Here is a 17,877-nt window from a genome sequence, read left to right on the forward strand (position 1 = left end):
ATAAATGTTACGCTTTATCTGATATTATTATTATATAATAGTTTATTGCGTCAGGAAAAGCAGTTTTTGTCTTTTATTCTCAAGAAAACTCCTCATGGCTTGCGTTACGAGCCATTGCCCTCAACCTACTCACACAGACATTAAAGAAATAGAACTTAATTATTTAAGAAGGATGATCTGCTAATATCCTAGATGATATCATCCAAGACCGTACGTATATAGAGGAAAGAGAAAACATGAATATTCTAAAAAAAGAGTCTGAATATGCTCCATTATTGTAATTACAAGAATGACAATATTTTAGAAGGGATGGAAATAAGGTGCAAGGGTCATAAGTGTACTTACAGGGTATATGATATGAATATAATAAATAAATAGATAAGATATACTGGATAATGAATTAATGCTTGAGAGCCTGCAACATCTCTTAATACTTTAGGTGAATTACTTTGCTTATATTAAACAATCTGATAAGACTAATAAAATGTAAATTTAATCTAAATCTACAGGATCAGATTTCATACTGTGAACCCCTCAAAAGCTTGCTTCTCCTACACCAGAAAACTACGGTATAACATCCGCATGGATACTCCGTGCGCGGTGTTACCTCTCTCAACTGTTACACAGTATTCCAGGCCATTCGCCCGTCCCCTCTTGACGCTCTGCACCTCTCTCTGCTTTGACATCAGCTGTTGTGCCTCCAGAGCATCCAGCTGAGGACGCAGAGAGGCGCAGCGCCGTGGCGTGATGGTGCTGTTATTAATTGTAGCGGGCCTCGGAGTGGTGACACTGCTGCTGATTTTATTTGCTCCACACATCAGGTAAGCAGCGCTCAATGCTCCTCACTCACTCCCACATCAATGCCTAGTGTTTAACACATCACGGTGTTAAGGGTTGTTGGTTGGTTGACAGGGAATTGCATTGCATTGCATTGGAGGGGGGGCAGTTATTACGCACAGTTAACCCGAGCTGTCATTTTTAAAGGGTTTATTTTTTTATTATTTCACACGACGGTGGCTGATTTTCTGAGCAGGAAATCAATGAAACAGAATGATGGAGCTTTTTTTTCCTTCTATGCATAGAGATGAACCGGGAGTCTTCCATCAGAGCTCGGGCCTATCAGGAGGCTGAGCGTGGGAGGAGTTATATATGTGTGCTTTACTCCCAACAGAGCTATTGGTTATGTGGCGGGCCTGGCTCAGTGGCGTGGGTCGTACGACTTGACGCTCCAGTACTGTTCACATTATCCAAGTTCTTCTCTATGAATAATTAAGCCAGGGCTGTCCATATGTCCAATCCTAATGGGGACATGACTTGTAGGCTACTGACTGCAGTAGAGGGGGTTATTAAAGTGGGAGCTGTAAGTATTAATCATTGTGTGTTAATAGGAAATATGCAGCAGGAGGAGTGTGTCAGTCCTCAGCTGATCTGGAGGGAAAGACAGTCCTCATCACTGGAGCCAACACAGGGATTGGGAAGGAGACAGCCCTGGAGCTGGCAATGCGAGGTGACTTTTTATTGTAAAAATACACAGCACAACACCTCTTTACCCCCATATCTATAATCCATAAGCTACTCCCTCTGTAGGGACGCAATAGGATTGAAATCAGTACGTTTTAAGTTTATATCCAATATCAAAGTGTATCTATATATTATGGGATGATATATTGACATTTATTATTATATGAATATATGTTATGATAAGGAATATATTCTTAATAATGTTCAGTACAATCAACTTTGTTAAACTGTTAAAGGTCCAGTGTGTAACTTTTAGGAGGATTTATTGGCAGAAATTGAATATAATATTCACAAGTATGTTTTCATTAGTGTATAATCACCTGAATATAAGAATCTGTGTTTTTCGTTACCTTAGAATGAGTCGTTTTTATCTACAGACGCCGCAGGTCGCCTTCCATGAAGTCCGCCATGTCGAACCGCCATGTTTGTACAGTAGCTCAGAACTTACAAACCAAACACTGGCTGTAGAGAGGGATTGTTTCGCAGCCACCGTAGTTTCTCCTTAACGCTTTGGAAGGGAAGGGTGACAAAAAGGAGTTTCAGTCCGCAACTACATCGCACATCAGACAAAACTCTTAAAGGACCAGTGTGCATTAAGTGGCATCTAGCAGTGTAGTTGCAGATTGCGACCATTTGAAGACGGCTCACCCGTTCCAAGTCGGTAGAAACAACAGTAATGCTTTACCTGAGGAGTGACGCAAGATGTGGGTCTAACTTTGACAACCACATCACTGAGCAACAAACTTAAACCAGAGACCACTTTTAATAATGAATTAATGTAGGTTCTGATTTCTTCTTCATAGTTAAGCTGATTATTTTTCCCACGACAGGGGCCCGGGTCATCATGGCGTGCCGAGATGTGGACAAAGCAGAGGAGGCTGCGGCCAGTATACGAGCTGCGAATCCCAAAGCACAAGTGGAGGTTCGACAGCTCGACTTGGCAGACACGTGCTCTATACGAGCCTTTGCACAGAAATTCCTTCGAGGTGAGCACAGAGTCGCTGTTTGACACTCACAACTACCTACAAAGCTCCCTCGTTGTTGTTCTTTAACAGCTATCACAGCTGCCGTGGTTCTGTTTATTTGTGATGCTTCTCTTCTTTAGAGGTCAACCATCTTCATATCCTCATCAACAACGCTGGGGTGATGATGTGCCCCTACACAAAAACCATCGACGGCTTTGAGATGCATATTGGAGTCAACCACTTGGGTAAGACCGAGTTGACATTTATCCGAATCAATGAAGAAATCAAAGCTTAAAACAGGACTGAAAACCTGACGGATTAACTGACTGGATCAGAAAATGTCATGCCTAATGAGGCAACTCGTAACATTTTATTTACTCTGCTGTAGATGAGTTTGGAACATATTAGTCATTTAGTCTGTAGTTTTACATACACATTTCATAAGCATAATTTGAGGTTTAATTTCTAGTTAACCTGCTTTTGGATCCTGACATAGTCGTTAATAAAAGAGCTGTTACACAGTTTTTTAGTGGTAAATTATGAGGTTGTCTGATATAGATAATTTCATAATTTAAGAAGCCATCGCTATTAACAAACACATAGTAATACACAGTTTTAACCTGTTGTTTTCTCTACGATTTTAACTATAAAGTGCAAGGTAAAGTGAGTTCACATTTAATTAATTCTTGTTTGACTGGATCTCTTGCTCAGCCAGAAAATACTATGATAAATAAATGCAAATTATAAAGACAGTTTCAGGTGAACAGAAACCCAGACTGTGTGTTCTCAGCACTGACTGTCTATGTGTCTTAACGTCTGGCAGGGCACTTCCTGTTGACGTACCTCCTAATCGGGCAGCTGAAGCGCAGCTCTCCGGCCCGGATCGTGGTTGTCTCGTCTCTCGCGCACAACTTCGGCTGGATCCGTTTCCATGACCTTCACAGCCAGGGGAGCTACAACAGCGGATTGGCTTACTGCCAGAGCAAATTGGCAAATGTGCTCTTTGCCAGAGAGTTGGCGCGTAGACTCAAAGGTACACAAACACACGCATATAAACAAACACGTAAAACATGGGAGAATGGACAGGTGGACTGCCTGCAGTAGTAACAGAGAGAGGATTGGTGATGCTTGGTGTCTAGAGCAAGGGTGCCCAATTTTCTCCTAGAGGGACAAAACTGAAACTTAATGGTGGGCCGCGGGCCAAAAGCAATCACCCATTGTATTATATTGTTAAGATGCAACATGGTACTAGGATCTCAAGCAATAATTTGGGATCCTGCACTGTAACAAAATACTGTAAAAAAATGGTACTATACTGTAGAAAACATTGCATTATGGGCAGTATTTGCCGTTTCCCACGAAATACTGCAATATACTGTGAATAGTGTTGCATTCTGGGGGTGAAGGCTCGCAAATACAGAATGCTATAAATTCAAACAGCATTTTTACCTCCCAAAAAACTAAAACAGACAACAACCAACTAGATTAGGAGTGAGACCAACAACAACTTAACCAGTTGTTTTTGGCAATGTTGGTGTTTCAAGACCATCTAGTGCACAAAAGTATATAAAAAGTTTAAACTCATACAAGTAAATGAAGGGCTCTGCTCTAAAATGAGACACTCATTATTATTTACTCAGTGTTAACAAAGCACAGACATTGCATCCTCTAGTTTCAGCATTTTTTAAAGTAAAAGTTTCAAGTAATGAAATTTCTCTTGAAGAAAGTAAAAGAAAGCACAAAAGGACTTTTAACTCGAGCTTGTAGGTCTGTTTGTCCTCACAGGTACCAATGTGACGGTGAACTCGGTCCACCCGGGGACGGTGAACTCTGACCTGACCAGACACTCGACTCTCATGACGATATTTTTCACCGTCTTCTCCATGTTCCTAAAAACCCCACGGGAAGGAGCACAGACCAGCATCTACTGTGCTGTGGCAGAGGAACTGCACTCAATCTCTGGGAAACACTTCAGGTTGGCGACAACAAGCTAGAAATGTGTTCACCTCAAAAGGCCTGGGCATCTGGAACTGGTTCTGGATGCAAAATCCCCCATTTGCTATTCACATAGAGAATTATTAACATTTTAACAGCTGAAGGGAAATGTACCATGAGGTTTCAAATTATGCAAAAACACGTGTTTCCATAGAAGCAATCTGGTAACCTGATCTCAACCTGTTTATTAAAGAATCATGTTTCATTCCCCAGTTTGGTGGGAAAGATTATAAAACCCACAAGCTTTAGTGTAACCATGGGAGCAAAAGTTTGCAACAAGATGAAAGGAGTAACGTTTGTCTACATCAATGACTGGTGATGAAAATGAAGGGAATGTCAGACCTACGCTTGCACTTATGTAAGACGTAGGAGGCAATTCAGAAGTCTTGAGCCAAGCTATGGATTCCCTTTTATATTCTTTGTATTTATTTTATTCTTCTTATTATTATTATATAATATATATAATATATTGGGACCACCAAAGTCAGTAGGAGTTATCCCTTGGGCACCATGTTTGTCTGTCGGAAATGTCATGGTAATCCCTCCTACAGTTACATAAATATTTCACATTTATGGACCAAAGTGGTGGAGTGACCGACAGACCGACAGCCCACGAGACACACCACTATTTCATATTGTGGTTTTCTGAAATGACTTTGGGAATTTACCCACTGGAACCACAGCCATTGAAAATAGAGGCATGCATGTTTCAGCTCTACTTGTTTCATCCCTCATCAGGGTTGTTGTACTTTTCTTATCCTTCAAACATGCCTTATTATTAGTTTCTTAGTAATTCTGTCCTTCTAGAAGTTAGGATCATTGTAAGATGAAAGTGATGATTAACTGGAAATTAAAACGTACTATAGGGCAAAAAAGACAGATTAGAGGCAATTTACCTTCTTTTACCCTTCATTTTCCTCATTTTAAAGTATTACATTTGTGATATAAAACATGAATCTTCAAGAGCTCAAACATGTAAAAGCAGTTTGTAATTTTGCCCGGGTCTGCCCTTCCCAAAGTGTCGGCAGATAAAATTAATTCCGATACTAGACATTATCATCAACGACAAGGTCAAAGAGAAACGAGATAGCTGAAAGCAAAGTGATGACTCATACCGTCATTAAGTCTTATGTAACAATCATTCCCCCTCCTTTCATTTCAGCGACTGCGCCCCTGCCTTTGTAGCCCCACAGGGAAGAAGTGAGGATACAGCGAGGAGACTGTGGGACGTCAGCTGTGAGCTTCTTGGCATCGAGTGGGACTGATTCAACTTTTAAACCACCATCTATCTCAGTTCTCAAAGGAGTCCTTATCCTTTCGGTTATCATTCATTTCATTATGGTTTTGATGTTCTGTACTTTGAACGTTTCTTACCTAATAAGCAGTCAGGTAATACTGTTAAGAGGTACTATGATGTGAAGTTGCTTTTTTGTGTAATAATGCAGTAATTACATGATAATACCTTGAGTATTTTAGTGTTCAACAACCGCTCTTCAAACCAAAACCACTCAACTATATTATCATGTAACCACAAATAACTTTTTGACTCTATATTTTTGTGACACAATGTGAAAACAGTGTAGGCAAAAAAGCAACTTGATGTATTGTAATGCTGTAGGATACTGTGAAGGGTCAAACCAGGGTAAATGACCAGCATCTTTATCAAATATTGTGGGTTTTTTTTTTTTTTCTCCAGAATTTGCAGCTAAATTGCTTGACTTTCGTGCCAGCGTTTCTAAACAATTGCAGGGGTTCTTACGGTGTTTCCAGGTTGATAAACAATTAGTAAACTATCTAAGATCAGCATCAGTCTGAGCCATGATTACTGCTAGAATTGCATAGATGTATTTTGTGATAATTGTAGTCAATGTAGATTATAAGAAGGTTTTTCTATTTTAACCAAATCAGAGTTACTATCAAATCATTGCAATTTTTGCAAAGATTTTTTCCATCTACATTGCCAAAAACTGCACATTCCTGGAGGAACTACAGTTTTACATTTATAAGGATCTCCCTACTCATGTTTCCCTCTCAGCATTCACATGCAAGGTTGCCAAGAGTTTACATTCTGTGTTTTATACAAGTGAAACATGCCTTTTACTACATTCATGTTAAGAGTTGAATGTTTACAATTGATGTAAATAAACATAAATATTATTATAAGGGTGCTTGTATCCTTTGAAATTCTATTAATCAGGAAAGTAAGAACTGGATTTGTACACACAACAGAGAAATGGGTCATCGTAAGCTGTGACATGTTGGATACAGTTGAATCAGTGCAGAAACACATTTGATCACAGAGGGAATCACAAGGATCACAAGGAAAAGTTTGACATTTGGGGAATATCCTTTTATTGCCAAGAGTTAAGTTTACCACTTTCATGTCTGTATGCTGAATGTGAAGCTAAGACTAGCAGCTGGCTAACTTTGCTAAGCATAAAGACTGGAAACCTGGATCGGGTCCAGAGAGAACAAAATCTGCAGTTAGACGAGCTAACTGTGTCACTGTTTCCAGTCATTATGCTAAGGTAAGGTAGCCGGCTGGAGGCAGTAGTTAAACATTGAGCAACCAGAGTGGTCTCAATCAACTAACTAAAGGCAAGACAGCAAATATATTTCCTAAAATGTCAAACTTTTCCTTTCATGTCAAGAAACGAGTCAACATTAAGGTCAATATTCCATATTTTTTATTTTACATTTTTTTATTGTTTCATTTTTTTTATTTTACAGGGGATGGAGAAACCAATTACATTTCAAAATCATTAGTCCCTGCATCTTCAAAGCAGTAACTATATATTACATATTTAACATTTTTTTTACCAAAAGAAGTTTCTTTTTTTAAACTCACTAAGTATAAAGTGCGGCAGTGATGAGACAACAGTCCAAGTTAAGGAGGATTAGAGTGCAAGAATGTCAAACACGTGCATCTCAAATGTTTTCTTTTCATCTCTTGCCGATTAGCACTTATTATCACAGGATGATTTGTCAGTCTCAGTCTTCAGACTAGTGCAGCAGAGGGAAGCAAGGCAAAGGGACAACACAGGATCTCCTCTAGATAAAGATCTACTTCTTGAGATAGAGTTTCTCTGAAATACACTTTCTAGTATCCTTGAAAAGGCAGCTCCAGCAACAAAAGTGACAATTTCAAAGGTGTAAACAAACTAAAAACATGTTTTGTGGAAACCGACAACACATTTGCACTGTTCTGGCCGTGGTGCAGGTTTGTGAAACAAAAAGTAAAAATAGAATTACACATCAAAAGAAAACCATATGACAAAAGTCCCTTTTTTATACATTATTTGACTGATTATGCGTGTAGTTATTCATTAAGGATTTACATAGTTCAGACCGATATGGGTCAAATCTCCTGTGAGAACAGAGTGAAGAGCATGATGTAAAAATTGGCAACACTCTGGGTAATTCTTACCAAAACAGAGACACAAGGTGAGACAAAAACCAGCCATCAAGGACAAAACCAATGAACAGTTGATCAACTAGATTTGATTTTCTGGATAATCCATTAAACTTTATCAGTACCATGATCTATAAGTGGGTTCCCTTTCTGTATCCAACCTAAAAAACTTTCATGTTTCTTTCTCAAAACATCTTAAATGCCCTTAAATACATTCAATTCTGTTTGCAATTAATTTCCCTTACCAAAAGGGAATATACCCTGAAAGCTGGCCGTAAAATGTGCTATACAATATCAGGTAAAACAGGTAAACAGCTTCACCAGGGCTACAGAAACAAGATTCAGTTTCTTTAAGGATTGAACATGTATTGTTCTTGGCAGAGGACACAGTTTAACACGTCTGAGTAAGAACCTTATCGACAAACAGAGACAGAAGGACATAAAAATGGGAAAAATAAAAAAAGACTTACAAGTAACACATTTGTCAGAAGCCTTCAGTCAGTTTAAGATATTTTCCCTTTTGGCTGAGGTAGGAGATTAATCTTAGTCAAATACTGAGTAACAGATATGCGTATATTGCGTAAGACTGTTTACATTGCAGTTAGCGATTTTGTTGTGTAATAGTTGTTGCCATTCCGGTGGCATTGTTCCCTCCCAACTACTGTACACATGAGGGATAACAGCAGAATATTTCCAGAATGCAAATAAAGCACGGCGGTGATTCAGTGATTCGTTTTCACAGACAGGAATTGTCGGACCAACATAAACAGAAAGTGATCATCAGGGTTTCTAGTTTCCACTGCAATAGAAACGTATATATATTCTAATAATCTGCAGCTGTGAACCACACACTATGTACCATGCAACAGCTGTTCTTCTTATCTTAAAAGCTCACTAATCACCTCCCCACACATTTTATAGAACTGTGTTACGTCAGAAACCCTGGATCCTCTTAATTTCAGTTCATCTGCGGCCCGTCTGTTTTGAAGTGCTGTATGTGTAATCCCTTGTTATGCCGACTGTGCCTTTACCTTTACTTGGCATTGGTTCGTCCCTGGCGCTGCTGAGGCGACTTGTTGTGGTGTTCGGACAGCCACTGGCGACAGATGTTCTGCATCACTGAGTCCTGTGCTCCCTCTGCAGCCTGAAGGACGTCCTGGACCAACGGGCCGGCTCGGCTCGGCTCCAGCTTCACCGCCTGCAGGTAGGCCGGTCGCAGTTTACTGCACAGCAGGTAGGCTTTGATCTGCAGACAGAGGGATGATGTGAAGGGAATTAGACAACCTTACAAAGATTGATTTCAAAAGTGAAGAGGATAATTTTTCTTGGGAAGTCAACCAAAGTGACCTGAGAATAGCAAAATTATGATTTCTGTATTTAGAAATAAACAGCCTCAGTAAGGAAAAGCAACAAAAGTGACAGGCAGAGAAGAATCAGTTTTACACTACCTTGCTTTCTGTGCTCTTGGTCTCCAGAATGAGACTTTCCAGATCTTTGGCCTAAATCAGATAAAGGACAACAAGCACAGACAACATGGAGCCAAGTCATGGTCATGATTTGTTAAAATAGTACAGTCATCTATCTTTAAAAGGTTTCTGTCACTCACATCAGCTGGTCCCTTATCTGCAATGGAGACACAGCTGAGGATGAGAGCATCGCAGTCGTTTTTTGTGGCAGTCCCCGATTCACCGACACATTTGAGCAGCTGCCGTACGGCTCCATACTGCCTCTGTCGGACAAGCCTCTGGCCGGCCCGCACGTAGACCGCCTGGGCCTCCAGCTGGAAGTCCTGAGGCAGGAAGAGAGAAAGACAACGACAAACACTTAAACATTAAACTGGCCGGCAAACAGACTTTGAGAGTTTTCGCTTATTTTTTGTCTGATGTTTTGAATGGATTTACACAATAATTTGTGGGCAATGAAGAACGGATTAACGTTTGGTGTAAATCAGTTGTGTGAAGGACATATGGTGACAAATGTGATATGTTGCCAGATATATGCACTCTTAAATTTTAAAGGACAAACAAATCAAACAAATCAAACAAATCAGGAAACATGGCAAATCTAATATAGAACATACCTGTACGACTCTATATGCAATACCAAAACCCTCTTCTATGTTTTTTCCTCCAAGCATCACCTGCAAATACAGATTGGAGACATTAGTGACTATTAGTTTATGATAAATGAATGAATTAATGAATGTTCGTATAACCAGAACATACATGAAACACAAAAAACAATCCCAATAAGGCAGAATCTCACCTTGCAGGCAACCTCAACTTTCATAGGGCTTCCTCCAAACAGTGTAGGTGGTGAGCTGGATCCAGGGGACTTGGAGGAAGGTGTATTGGTCTGTGGAGCCTTGGAGGAGGATGCAGTCTCACAGCGGTGGAGGAAACGGGTCACCTCAAGCTGAAGCTCAATTGTGTTCATGTGTCTAACGAAAATAGGACAGCAGAGGTATTTTTAAAAAACAAAAACAAAAAGTCTATTTGAGAGGTAGCAAAAGTGGAAGTAACAGAGCAAAGAAAGGAAGGCCCCAAGATTGAATTGCACTGAATTCTGATCAAGAGGCAAAAGTGTGGATTTATTTCCATTAGGTTAATTGAAATAAGGGTATATTAAATAACCTGGACACATCACTGGACGACATCATCTTCCTAAATGAGTTGACCTGAGACTTCTTCCTCCCAGAACCCCGACCTTGCTGCTCCTGCAGGTATGTCCTCAGGTGCTCTTTGGCTCTGACCAACCAGCGCTTTACAAAGGTCAAGGACAGGGTCAATTTTCTCATATAAGCAGGGACATTTTCTTTAAAGCTTGGACAATTGCATTAACATTTGGGACAAAGAGAGATATACCTGCTGTTCTCCCAGCTGTAGGTACGAACTGGCTCCATGTGTGAAGAATCGGATACAAGTCATGGCCGCACGCACATGATCCTGTCCAGGTAAGGTAGCATTTTACATATTAATAAAGACTTATTATTTGATTAGCTGTTAAAAACATAATTCCATCACTCTCTCTCAAAATAATAAAGTGTGGGACTTTTTTTTGGCATTCTTGCCTTTATAAGATCCCAATGTGCAGGTCAGGTCAAGGTCAATCTCACAGGTTTTCGACATGAATATTTTGGTAGGAAATAATAAAAAACAAAACTCTGCTACACAGAATAGTTTATTTTTTATTTTATTTTTGCCTTTTCCTTGCAAAATATTGCAGTTACTTTTTAGGCCTCAGACAGTATTACATATTAAGGGCTTATAAAAAAATGCTGGGAACCACTGATCTATAATCTCTAACTGAATACATCGTAACCACTAGATCACTGGGACACCTCATTTGGGACATTGATATGGTATGAATGTAAGAATGGAAAAAAGAGGCTAATTTGTGCGCTAGTGGTCAGTTGGCTAAGGCACAGACCATGTACCTTTGATTTCTGGGTATTTTAATCAAGCCAGGAAATTCACAACTGTTTTTTTTTCACTTTCAAATGATAATTAAAATCTGAAATGCTACTATAAATCTTATTTGTGTTAAAAAAAAGATTAAAGACTCTAACCATCATGAACTGCTGGATCTGATAGAGAGTGTGGTAGTATCCCCGCCGCTGCAGGAACTGACAGGAGGCGATGAGGTAGCGGCTGCATGCTTCCAGGCCAGGGTCAAGTTTTTCAAGTATCCCCTGCAGCATGCCAAGACGGCCCCGCTCCAGACTGGGCTGCAACACGCCCTCTAGAAACACCTCATCTGGGCATTCCTGATGTACAATAAAGTAAAAAAAATGTGTAAAACTTTAAAAAATTAAGTAATAAATAATAAAATAGAAGCAATGGCATGTGCAGCAGTCGTTTCATACAAGTGACATTGGCTACATCACACTTCAATCACAGTTTTTATCAATTTTATTAGAAGAAAAATGTGCACTCAAACTACAGCTTGTTCCTTTGGTACATACAAGGTACCTAAGTGTACTTTGTTGCCATTTTGCCTAATTAAGGGAACCAATGACAAACCGAAGTCACATGGACCTTGTTTACTGGACAGAGTTTGAGTAATCTGATATCCTGCCAAATTTGAGATCTTGATAAAATTGATTAAAAATAATTAACACCTCCAAACATGTTGAAAACATGAACTTGAACTTCCCTCAAAGTATTTCAGGACATGAGTGCCAGCTGTCTTTATTCTAAATTAAAAAAACTAAGCCTCACCTTGTTGAGCAGATATGTTAGGGCCTCCGTCATGCAGTCGTGACGCATATAGAAACTGATCAGAGCCAGGTGAGTACCATATGTATTCAGGTAGAACAGACACTCCTGGTGGAGGTTGCTATTCTGTGTCTGACCCTCTAGTCGCTCCGGGGGACCAGCCTCGCACAGTGTGTCCTCCAGCTCCCGCAAGGATGCCAAGATGTCCTCACCAAAACACTGACACAGACACAGGAACACACAGTACATCACCCAAAAGCTCAAGAATATATGTGCACATAATGTAATTCATTCTAATTCAACATTATACAACATAAATGTTACTGTTACTGTGGTGCTTTTATCTAAAGTATGACATGGTTGGATTAAATAAGCTTCCAGTAGTACCTGAAAAATACAGAACCAGATACATAACAAAGCTCTCTCACTGGAAACGCTCATGTAATCCAATCCAATCCAATAGAAACCAGGCTTATGCAAGTGACACACATTCCTCTCAGTGTGAAGGAGCAAAGACCTCCTGGCATTAAACAATACGTGGGAGATTCCTGAGGTGTCATGCACCAGAGCATGTGGGATGGCAAAATATTGTACATTCTGTACACGACGACTTTAGTAATGTATGCACACCTGACTTCTACTGTGTAGGCAATTATAGAGTCCCTAAACATATATTTCTCCCCTTTTTCATACCTATATTAGGCAAATTCAGCAATGACTTTTAGGTTATAGTTGTTGATGTATGGGTGTTTCTATTTTAAATGTATTTACAAGGTAACGGCACACAAACACACGTTTCGCTTTAGTGTGAGATATCCTAACCTACTGTACTGCTGCACCACTAATAAGGCCCAATATGCTTGTTTAAAATGTTAATTTATATATTAGCATTTGAGAATAATAGTGAGGCTGATGCCAAATAGATGCAAGTTGGGAAACGTCTATATTGTTTACAGTGTAGTACTCATGCAGGATAAATTACAGTAGTTACAGAGGGAGCGCATGATACAGCCTTGAACATATTTTCTGCTTTTGTACAAACTATACTGGAGACCTGAGATAGCTGCATGCCTACCACTGCAGCAGTGATGTTGGTTGGATTAAGAATAAGACTGCAATCATGATGTTTCTTCCTACCGTGGCCAGAGTGGGTTGTACGTTGATCTCCAGGTGCTGGACAACCTCCTGCAGCAGTAAGGGACCCATGTTGAGCTGGTTGCGGTCCAATGGTGCCTTCAGGCAGCGAGCAAACTTCTCCCTAGCTCCTGAAAGGTTTCCTGCCTTGAGTGATGCCATCCCCCACGCCTGCCACACGCCACCAGGGTCCAGGCCACTCTTGGTAGATACCTAACATAGCAGGCAAACAACCAGAGACAATTAGAACAGCCATTGAACAAATTGTTTTATCTAATTTAATCATTAAGTAGTTTGGGTAGTAAAATGTGAGTAAGGTTTCACATGCTAACTCACAGCTTTTAATTTGAGTTATATAATTGCAGTAGGAATTTATATTAGCGTTAATTTATGAAACAGAACCAGGGTGGGAAGGGTGTAAATGTTGCATAACGTTGGCTGTATAACTGAAACATGACTATGGGAGTCATTGTACTTGGCACTTTTTATCTGCTGCAAGTAACTGCAGGTGAAGAGTAGCTAGTAGCTAAATCTTGCACAATGCATCTCTTCTCTTTGTTTGAGATACATTTTTTTTGCATACCCTGAGATATAAATGTTAAAGATTAAAATAAATAAATAAAAAATAAACCACCATCTGCCTCACCTCCACTGCTAGCTGGTAGTGCTCTGCTTCCAACAGCTGGTTACGGAGACGTGTGACAGCAGAAGTTTCCAGAATGTCATCCAGAGAAGGAACATATTTGTAATTGGCCGTCACTAGAATTTTAAGCACGTCTACTTTGCTGATGTAACTGTGGAAAACAGACAACAAATAAAAGAGGAAACAAAACAAGTGTATGTGTGAGAATGATAAAGGAAGACACACAGACAGTCAAGATACCTCCTTCCATAATAGCTACAGAAGTTAGTAGTGACATGTACAAGAATGCAATGAGTGTGAATGTAAGAACACAGTTGTTTGCCAACATGTTAGCTGTGAAGACTTTGGAAGGCGATAAAATGTCAGTGGTGCGTGCTGGTGGCTTATATATTTTTGCAGCTTTAAAGCCTGTACATACCTGTGGTCCACCCTCGGGTGTTTTCACTTACTGTACGTTCCCTGATATCTTCTGAGACTGTCTGGGAATCTACAGAGAGTGTACTTGCCCCCATTTCTGTCAAACTCACTTTTCCACTATCTAAATAATTAACCCTTCCTAAGTCCCAACCCTTTTTGCTCTGTGCTCAAATGACAGTCAGGGTCCGTCAGAAACTCAGTCAACTTTTATCTTTCCTGTACTTCTGTACTTCGTCTATATTGAAAAAACAACCGCATTTTGAAGTTGGTTAAAAGATAAAAGCAACATATAAATACTCACATCTTAAGTTAGCTAATTTTAGCAAAAACTTAGCTAAGTAGGGACTAATGGTTGATGTAGTTTTGCTAGCTGGCTAACTTAAGATGTGGCTATATGCACATATATACACGCACACATTCGTATTCATATCAATTGAGCAAAGAGCAAAATGAGGCAGGACTTAGGAAGGGTCAACTGCTCAGTGTCCAAAAAAAAAAAACACATACAAATGTTACAAACTGTTCACAATTCACTGACCTAGGGTTACATCTTACCTGTCACATAATGCGAGATCCTGGCTGCGGCCAACCTTAACAAACATCAGCTTAGCACTGAACAGCAGCTGCCGCATGATGTCGGTGAGCAGGCAGGCGTCCACCTCTGGATTGGTCAGCTTACGAGACAGAGAGCGGCAGTGGCTGATGAGCTGATGACCGCAGGCTGTCTGGTCACTGTGCAGAGACAAGACCGCCACACAGAGGTACGCACTAGGAGCCTTGGGGTTTTAACAAAAGACTATGATTAGACACTGTATTCACTAGGTTAATTCTACTCTAAGACAACTGAGTATCAGTAGAATGCTCTGTCAACTAATAACCTCAACTTTAGGCTTTCTATACTGCACTTAATTGTAAATTCAGATTCTTTAAAGGACATGGACGCTGATTCATGTTTATTATAACAACATTCCAGGAATTTAAGATCACTGAAGCGTTACTGTTATTGTACTAAATTCAAGTCATCTGCAAAGGCCTGGGAATGACTGATCCTCTGTAATGATAAATGTTTAAATCCAGACCTGCTCATAGTAGAACTCGCTCCTCAGCAGCTGGTTCTCTGCGGGGTTTGTGCTGAGTTGGATCTGTTTTTGGACCACTTCAGGCAGATGCAGCATCCCATCCAGAGCTTCTTCTGTGACCACGGGGCTTCCAACCACTGCACAAAGACACAAGAGCAGATAGTCTCTATACATTACTGATTTGAGAATGCTACATCCGGCTTTCACTGACTGACATTTGTTCTCACTCTGATATAAAAGTTAGTTTCTGGTGCCATCTAATTTACCTTCAGCTGGTTCAAGTTCATCGTCAGAACTGCGCATGGAAAAAAAGAAAACAGCACAAATAAATTTCAAAATACAGTAACATGTCTGATTTTATTTTCCCAACATGTCCACCCCACTTTCAAGAGACTGAAGAATGAGCATTTTAAACCCCCAAATTGTACTTTGTCCTATTTTTCAGGTCCTTGAAACTGAACTGAAATGTGGTACGAGGTCCAGTTTCCAATACAGTTGGATTTATTCCAGGTAGGTGCCCACATACAATAACTGACAACAGCCAATGTACACAACACATTGTAAAATAAAACCTACTATATTCTTTTGAAATTATGCTTTAAAGTTCCAATTACTTTTTTGTGTCCTTCCTAGATTATGCCACTCCAAATGCTATTATGTTCAACACTTTCCATGACTGCAGGAAACTCCTTGATCTGTAAAGAATACTATAAGTACAGTACATGGGTTGCTAAAGAGGATTTCAGCTGTCTTACTCAGGGTGAAAGTAGGCGTAACACTGGTTGCAAACTCTGACTTCATCTCCCGGGCAGCCCTCAACAGGCATCTTGTGCTCTGAACAGGCATGACAAACCAGGCGGCCACATCTCCGACAATGATGCCGTCTGTTGAACTAAAAGAAGAGGAAAAAAGCACAAGATAAATAACCATTATTTACTGAGAAAGCTAAAGAAAAGAATGACAACACCAGTGAATCTCACACTTTTTTGCCCACTAACCATGGTGAATCTCTCACGCTGGCAGACCATGCAAACATGCTGCTGGGTATCGGGGACCCAGTCTTTGCGGGCTGGGGGTTGGTCTGGAGGCTGGAACTTGGCAGGCAAGCGGTGTTTTCTTCCTGCTGAGCTTCGATCCCTCTCTCTGTCTGTGCTGTTTGAGGAGGGGGTGTGTGAAGGGGTGCTGTCTGTAATTAAACAATAAGAACACAAGTTTCAAACCAGGAACTTAAATCAGTAGTAGTACAATAGATGCATTCAAATTGATTAATACTGTCTGCAAAAGTCCATTGTGGTTAAAGAGAATGTTCCTCAAATAGGAAAAAACTGTCTCAAGTATCTGCCAAGCTGAGGTATCCTAAGGCAAGAACATATACATTCCAGCAGTGCTGTTGTGACTCCACATGCAGAGAAATTCGCCGTGAAGGATGAATATGAGTATCATAGAATTATTGAAACATGCGCTCACTTGTAGAGGGTGTTGGAGATTCGATTCGACTGGACGATACAGAGCTGCTGTCTTGAGCAGGACACTGCATCAGCGCATCCTGGAGGCTGATTACAGAGTCTGAAAAACAATCATATAATTAGGCACAAGTTGCAATCTATGGTCATTGGCTGTGCTAACACATGAGCTTCAAAAAGTTATAAGCAAGTATCACAATATTTCTTGAAGCACATTTTGTTTTTTAAACACTGATTTGATTTTTCGAATTTGAGAAGAAAATTCCCAGAATCTCTCCACTTGGGCGACAGAGTCCTTGTCAGTGTACCAGTACAGACACCAAAACAATACTTATTGATAGCTTTCTTTGAATTCTGTTAATGTTTCTACAAAACTTTTTCTATATAACAAAACAAAACCAAACTTCTTAAATGCTTCAGTGTTTAATTTTGTCTTAACACAATGCAGATGTACAAGTACTTTGTCAAAATGAAATGAGCTAAACTATTATTTCAATATTCGATACACATAGTTTTTTATAATCTATTCTACATACACAACCGTTTGTAAACATTTGTCTGCATGCGTCATTGATTGTCACCATACTATGTGCACTCAGGACTGACCGGATCGAGATCTCTCTCTGGGGGCACAAGAGAAGTCGAGGGCCTTGCAGGCGTAGTCTGCCAGAAGCTTATCGATGTCTTCGGCACCAAAGCCAGCCTCCTGACCAACCAACAGGCCCCGCAGGGTTCGCACAGCTACGTCTGCCCAGTCCACCTTCAGGTTCATCAACAGCTGCTCGAGCATCAGCAGGGGCTCCGACAGCAGGGAGAAATAGTCCTGCCTGGCCGCTGGGGGCAGAGTCAGCAACACCTGGAGGATAAAACACATCCACTGATATTTCATATATTCATAGCTATCAATAATTATATTCCTACAACACTATTTAAAGCACTAGTCTGTAGGATTAAGTGGCATCTAGCTGTGAAGCTGCATATTGCAACTGAACACTGCTGGCGTCTGTATTTGACGACCTGGGAATGAGTGT

General features: G+C 40.3%; 2 protein-coding genes across 2 annotated transcripts in view; one reads left to right on the forward strand and one right to left on the reverse strand.

Annotated features, from left to right (window-relative positions):
* The first annotated feature begins 694 nt into the window (after positions 1–694).
* rdh12 (retinol dehydrogenase 12) lies at positions 695–6,647 on the forward strand. Its single transcript, XM_035673858.1, has 7 exons — positions 695–821; positions 1,389–1,507; positions 2,352–2,507; positions 2,627–2,731; positions 3,310–3,519; positions 4,272–4,461; positions 5,644–6,647. Exons 1-7 carry the CDS (start codon positions 748–750, stop codon positions 5,744–5,746), a joined length of 957 nt encoding a protein of 318 aa, XP_035529751.1. The 5' UTR covers positions 695–747; the 3' UTR covers positions 5,747–6,647.
* Positions 6,648–7,162: 515 nt separating this feature from the next.
* zfyve26 (zinc finger, FYVE domain containing 26) overlaps positions 7,163–17,877 on the reverse strand; it is a 25,686-nt gene continuing 14,971 nt past the window's right edge. The window contains exons 26-43 of the mRNA XM_035673856.1: positions 17,453–17,702; positions 16,851–16,949; positions 16,382–16,569; positions 16,139–16,275; positions 15,650–15,678; positions 15,384–15,520; positions 14,860–15,080; positions 13,891–14,038; positions 13,248–13,457; positions 12,114–12,329; positions 11,462–11,659; positions 10,758–10,838; positions 10,527–10,654; positions 10,159–10,333; positions 9,974–10,033; positions 9,500–9,682; positions 9,342–9,392; positions 7,163–9,139 (exon numbers count right to left, since the gene is read on the reverse strand). Of these exons, the coding sequence (XP_035529749.1) occupies positions 8,927–9,139; positions 9,342–9,392; positions 9,500–9,682; positions 9,974–10,033; positions 10,159–10,333; positions 10,527–10,654; positions 10,758–10,838; positions 11,462–11,659; positions 12,114–12,329; positions 13,248–13,457; positions 13,891–14,038; positions 14,860–15,080; positions 15,384–15,520; positions 15,650–15,678; positions 16,139–16,275; positions 16,382–16,569; positions 16,851–16,949; positions 17,453–17,702 (2,724 nt within the window). The 3' untranslated portion in view covers positions 7,163–8,926. The remainder of the gene's footprint in view (positions 9,140–9,341; positions 9,393–9,499; positions 9,683–9,973; positions 10,034–10,158; positions 10,334–10,526; positions 10,655–10,757; positions 10,839–11,461; positions 11,660–12,113; positions 12,330–13,247; positions 13,458–13,890; positions 14,039–14,859; positions 15,081–15,383; positions 15,521–15,649; positions 15,679–16,138; positions 16,276–16,381; positions 16,570–16,850; positions 16,950–17,452; positions 17,703–17,877) is intronic.

This window comes from Morone saxatilis, unplaced genomic scaffold (genome assembly GCF_004916995.1).
Source record: "Morone saxatilis isolate NCDOM2014 unplaced genomic scaffold, NCSU_SB_2.0 Contig3, whole genome shotgun sequence".
In the NCBI taxonomy this organism is placed as follows: Eukaryota; Metazoa; Chordata; class Actinopteri; family Moronidae; genus Morone; species Morone saxatilis.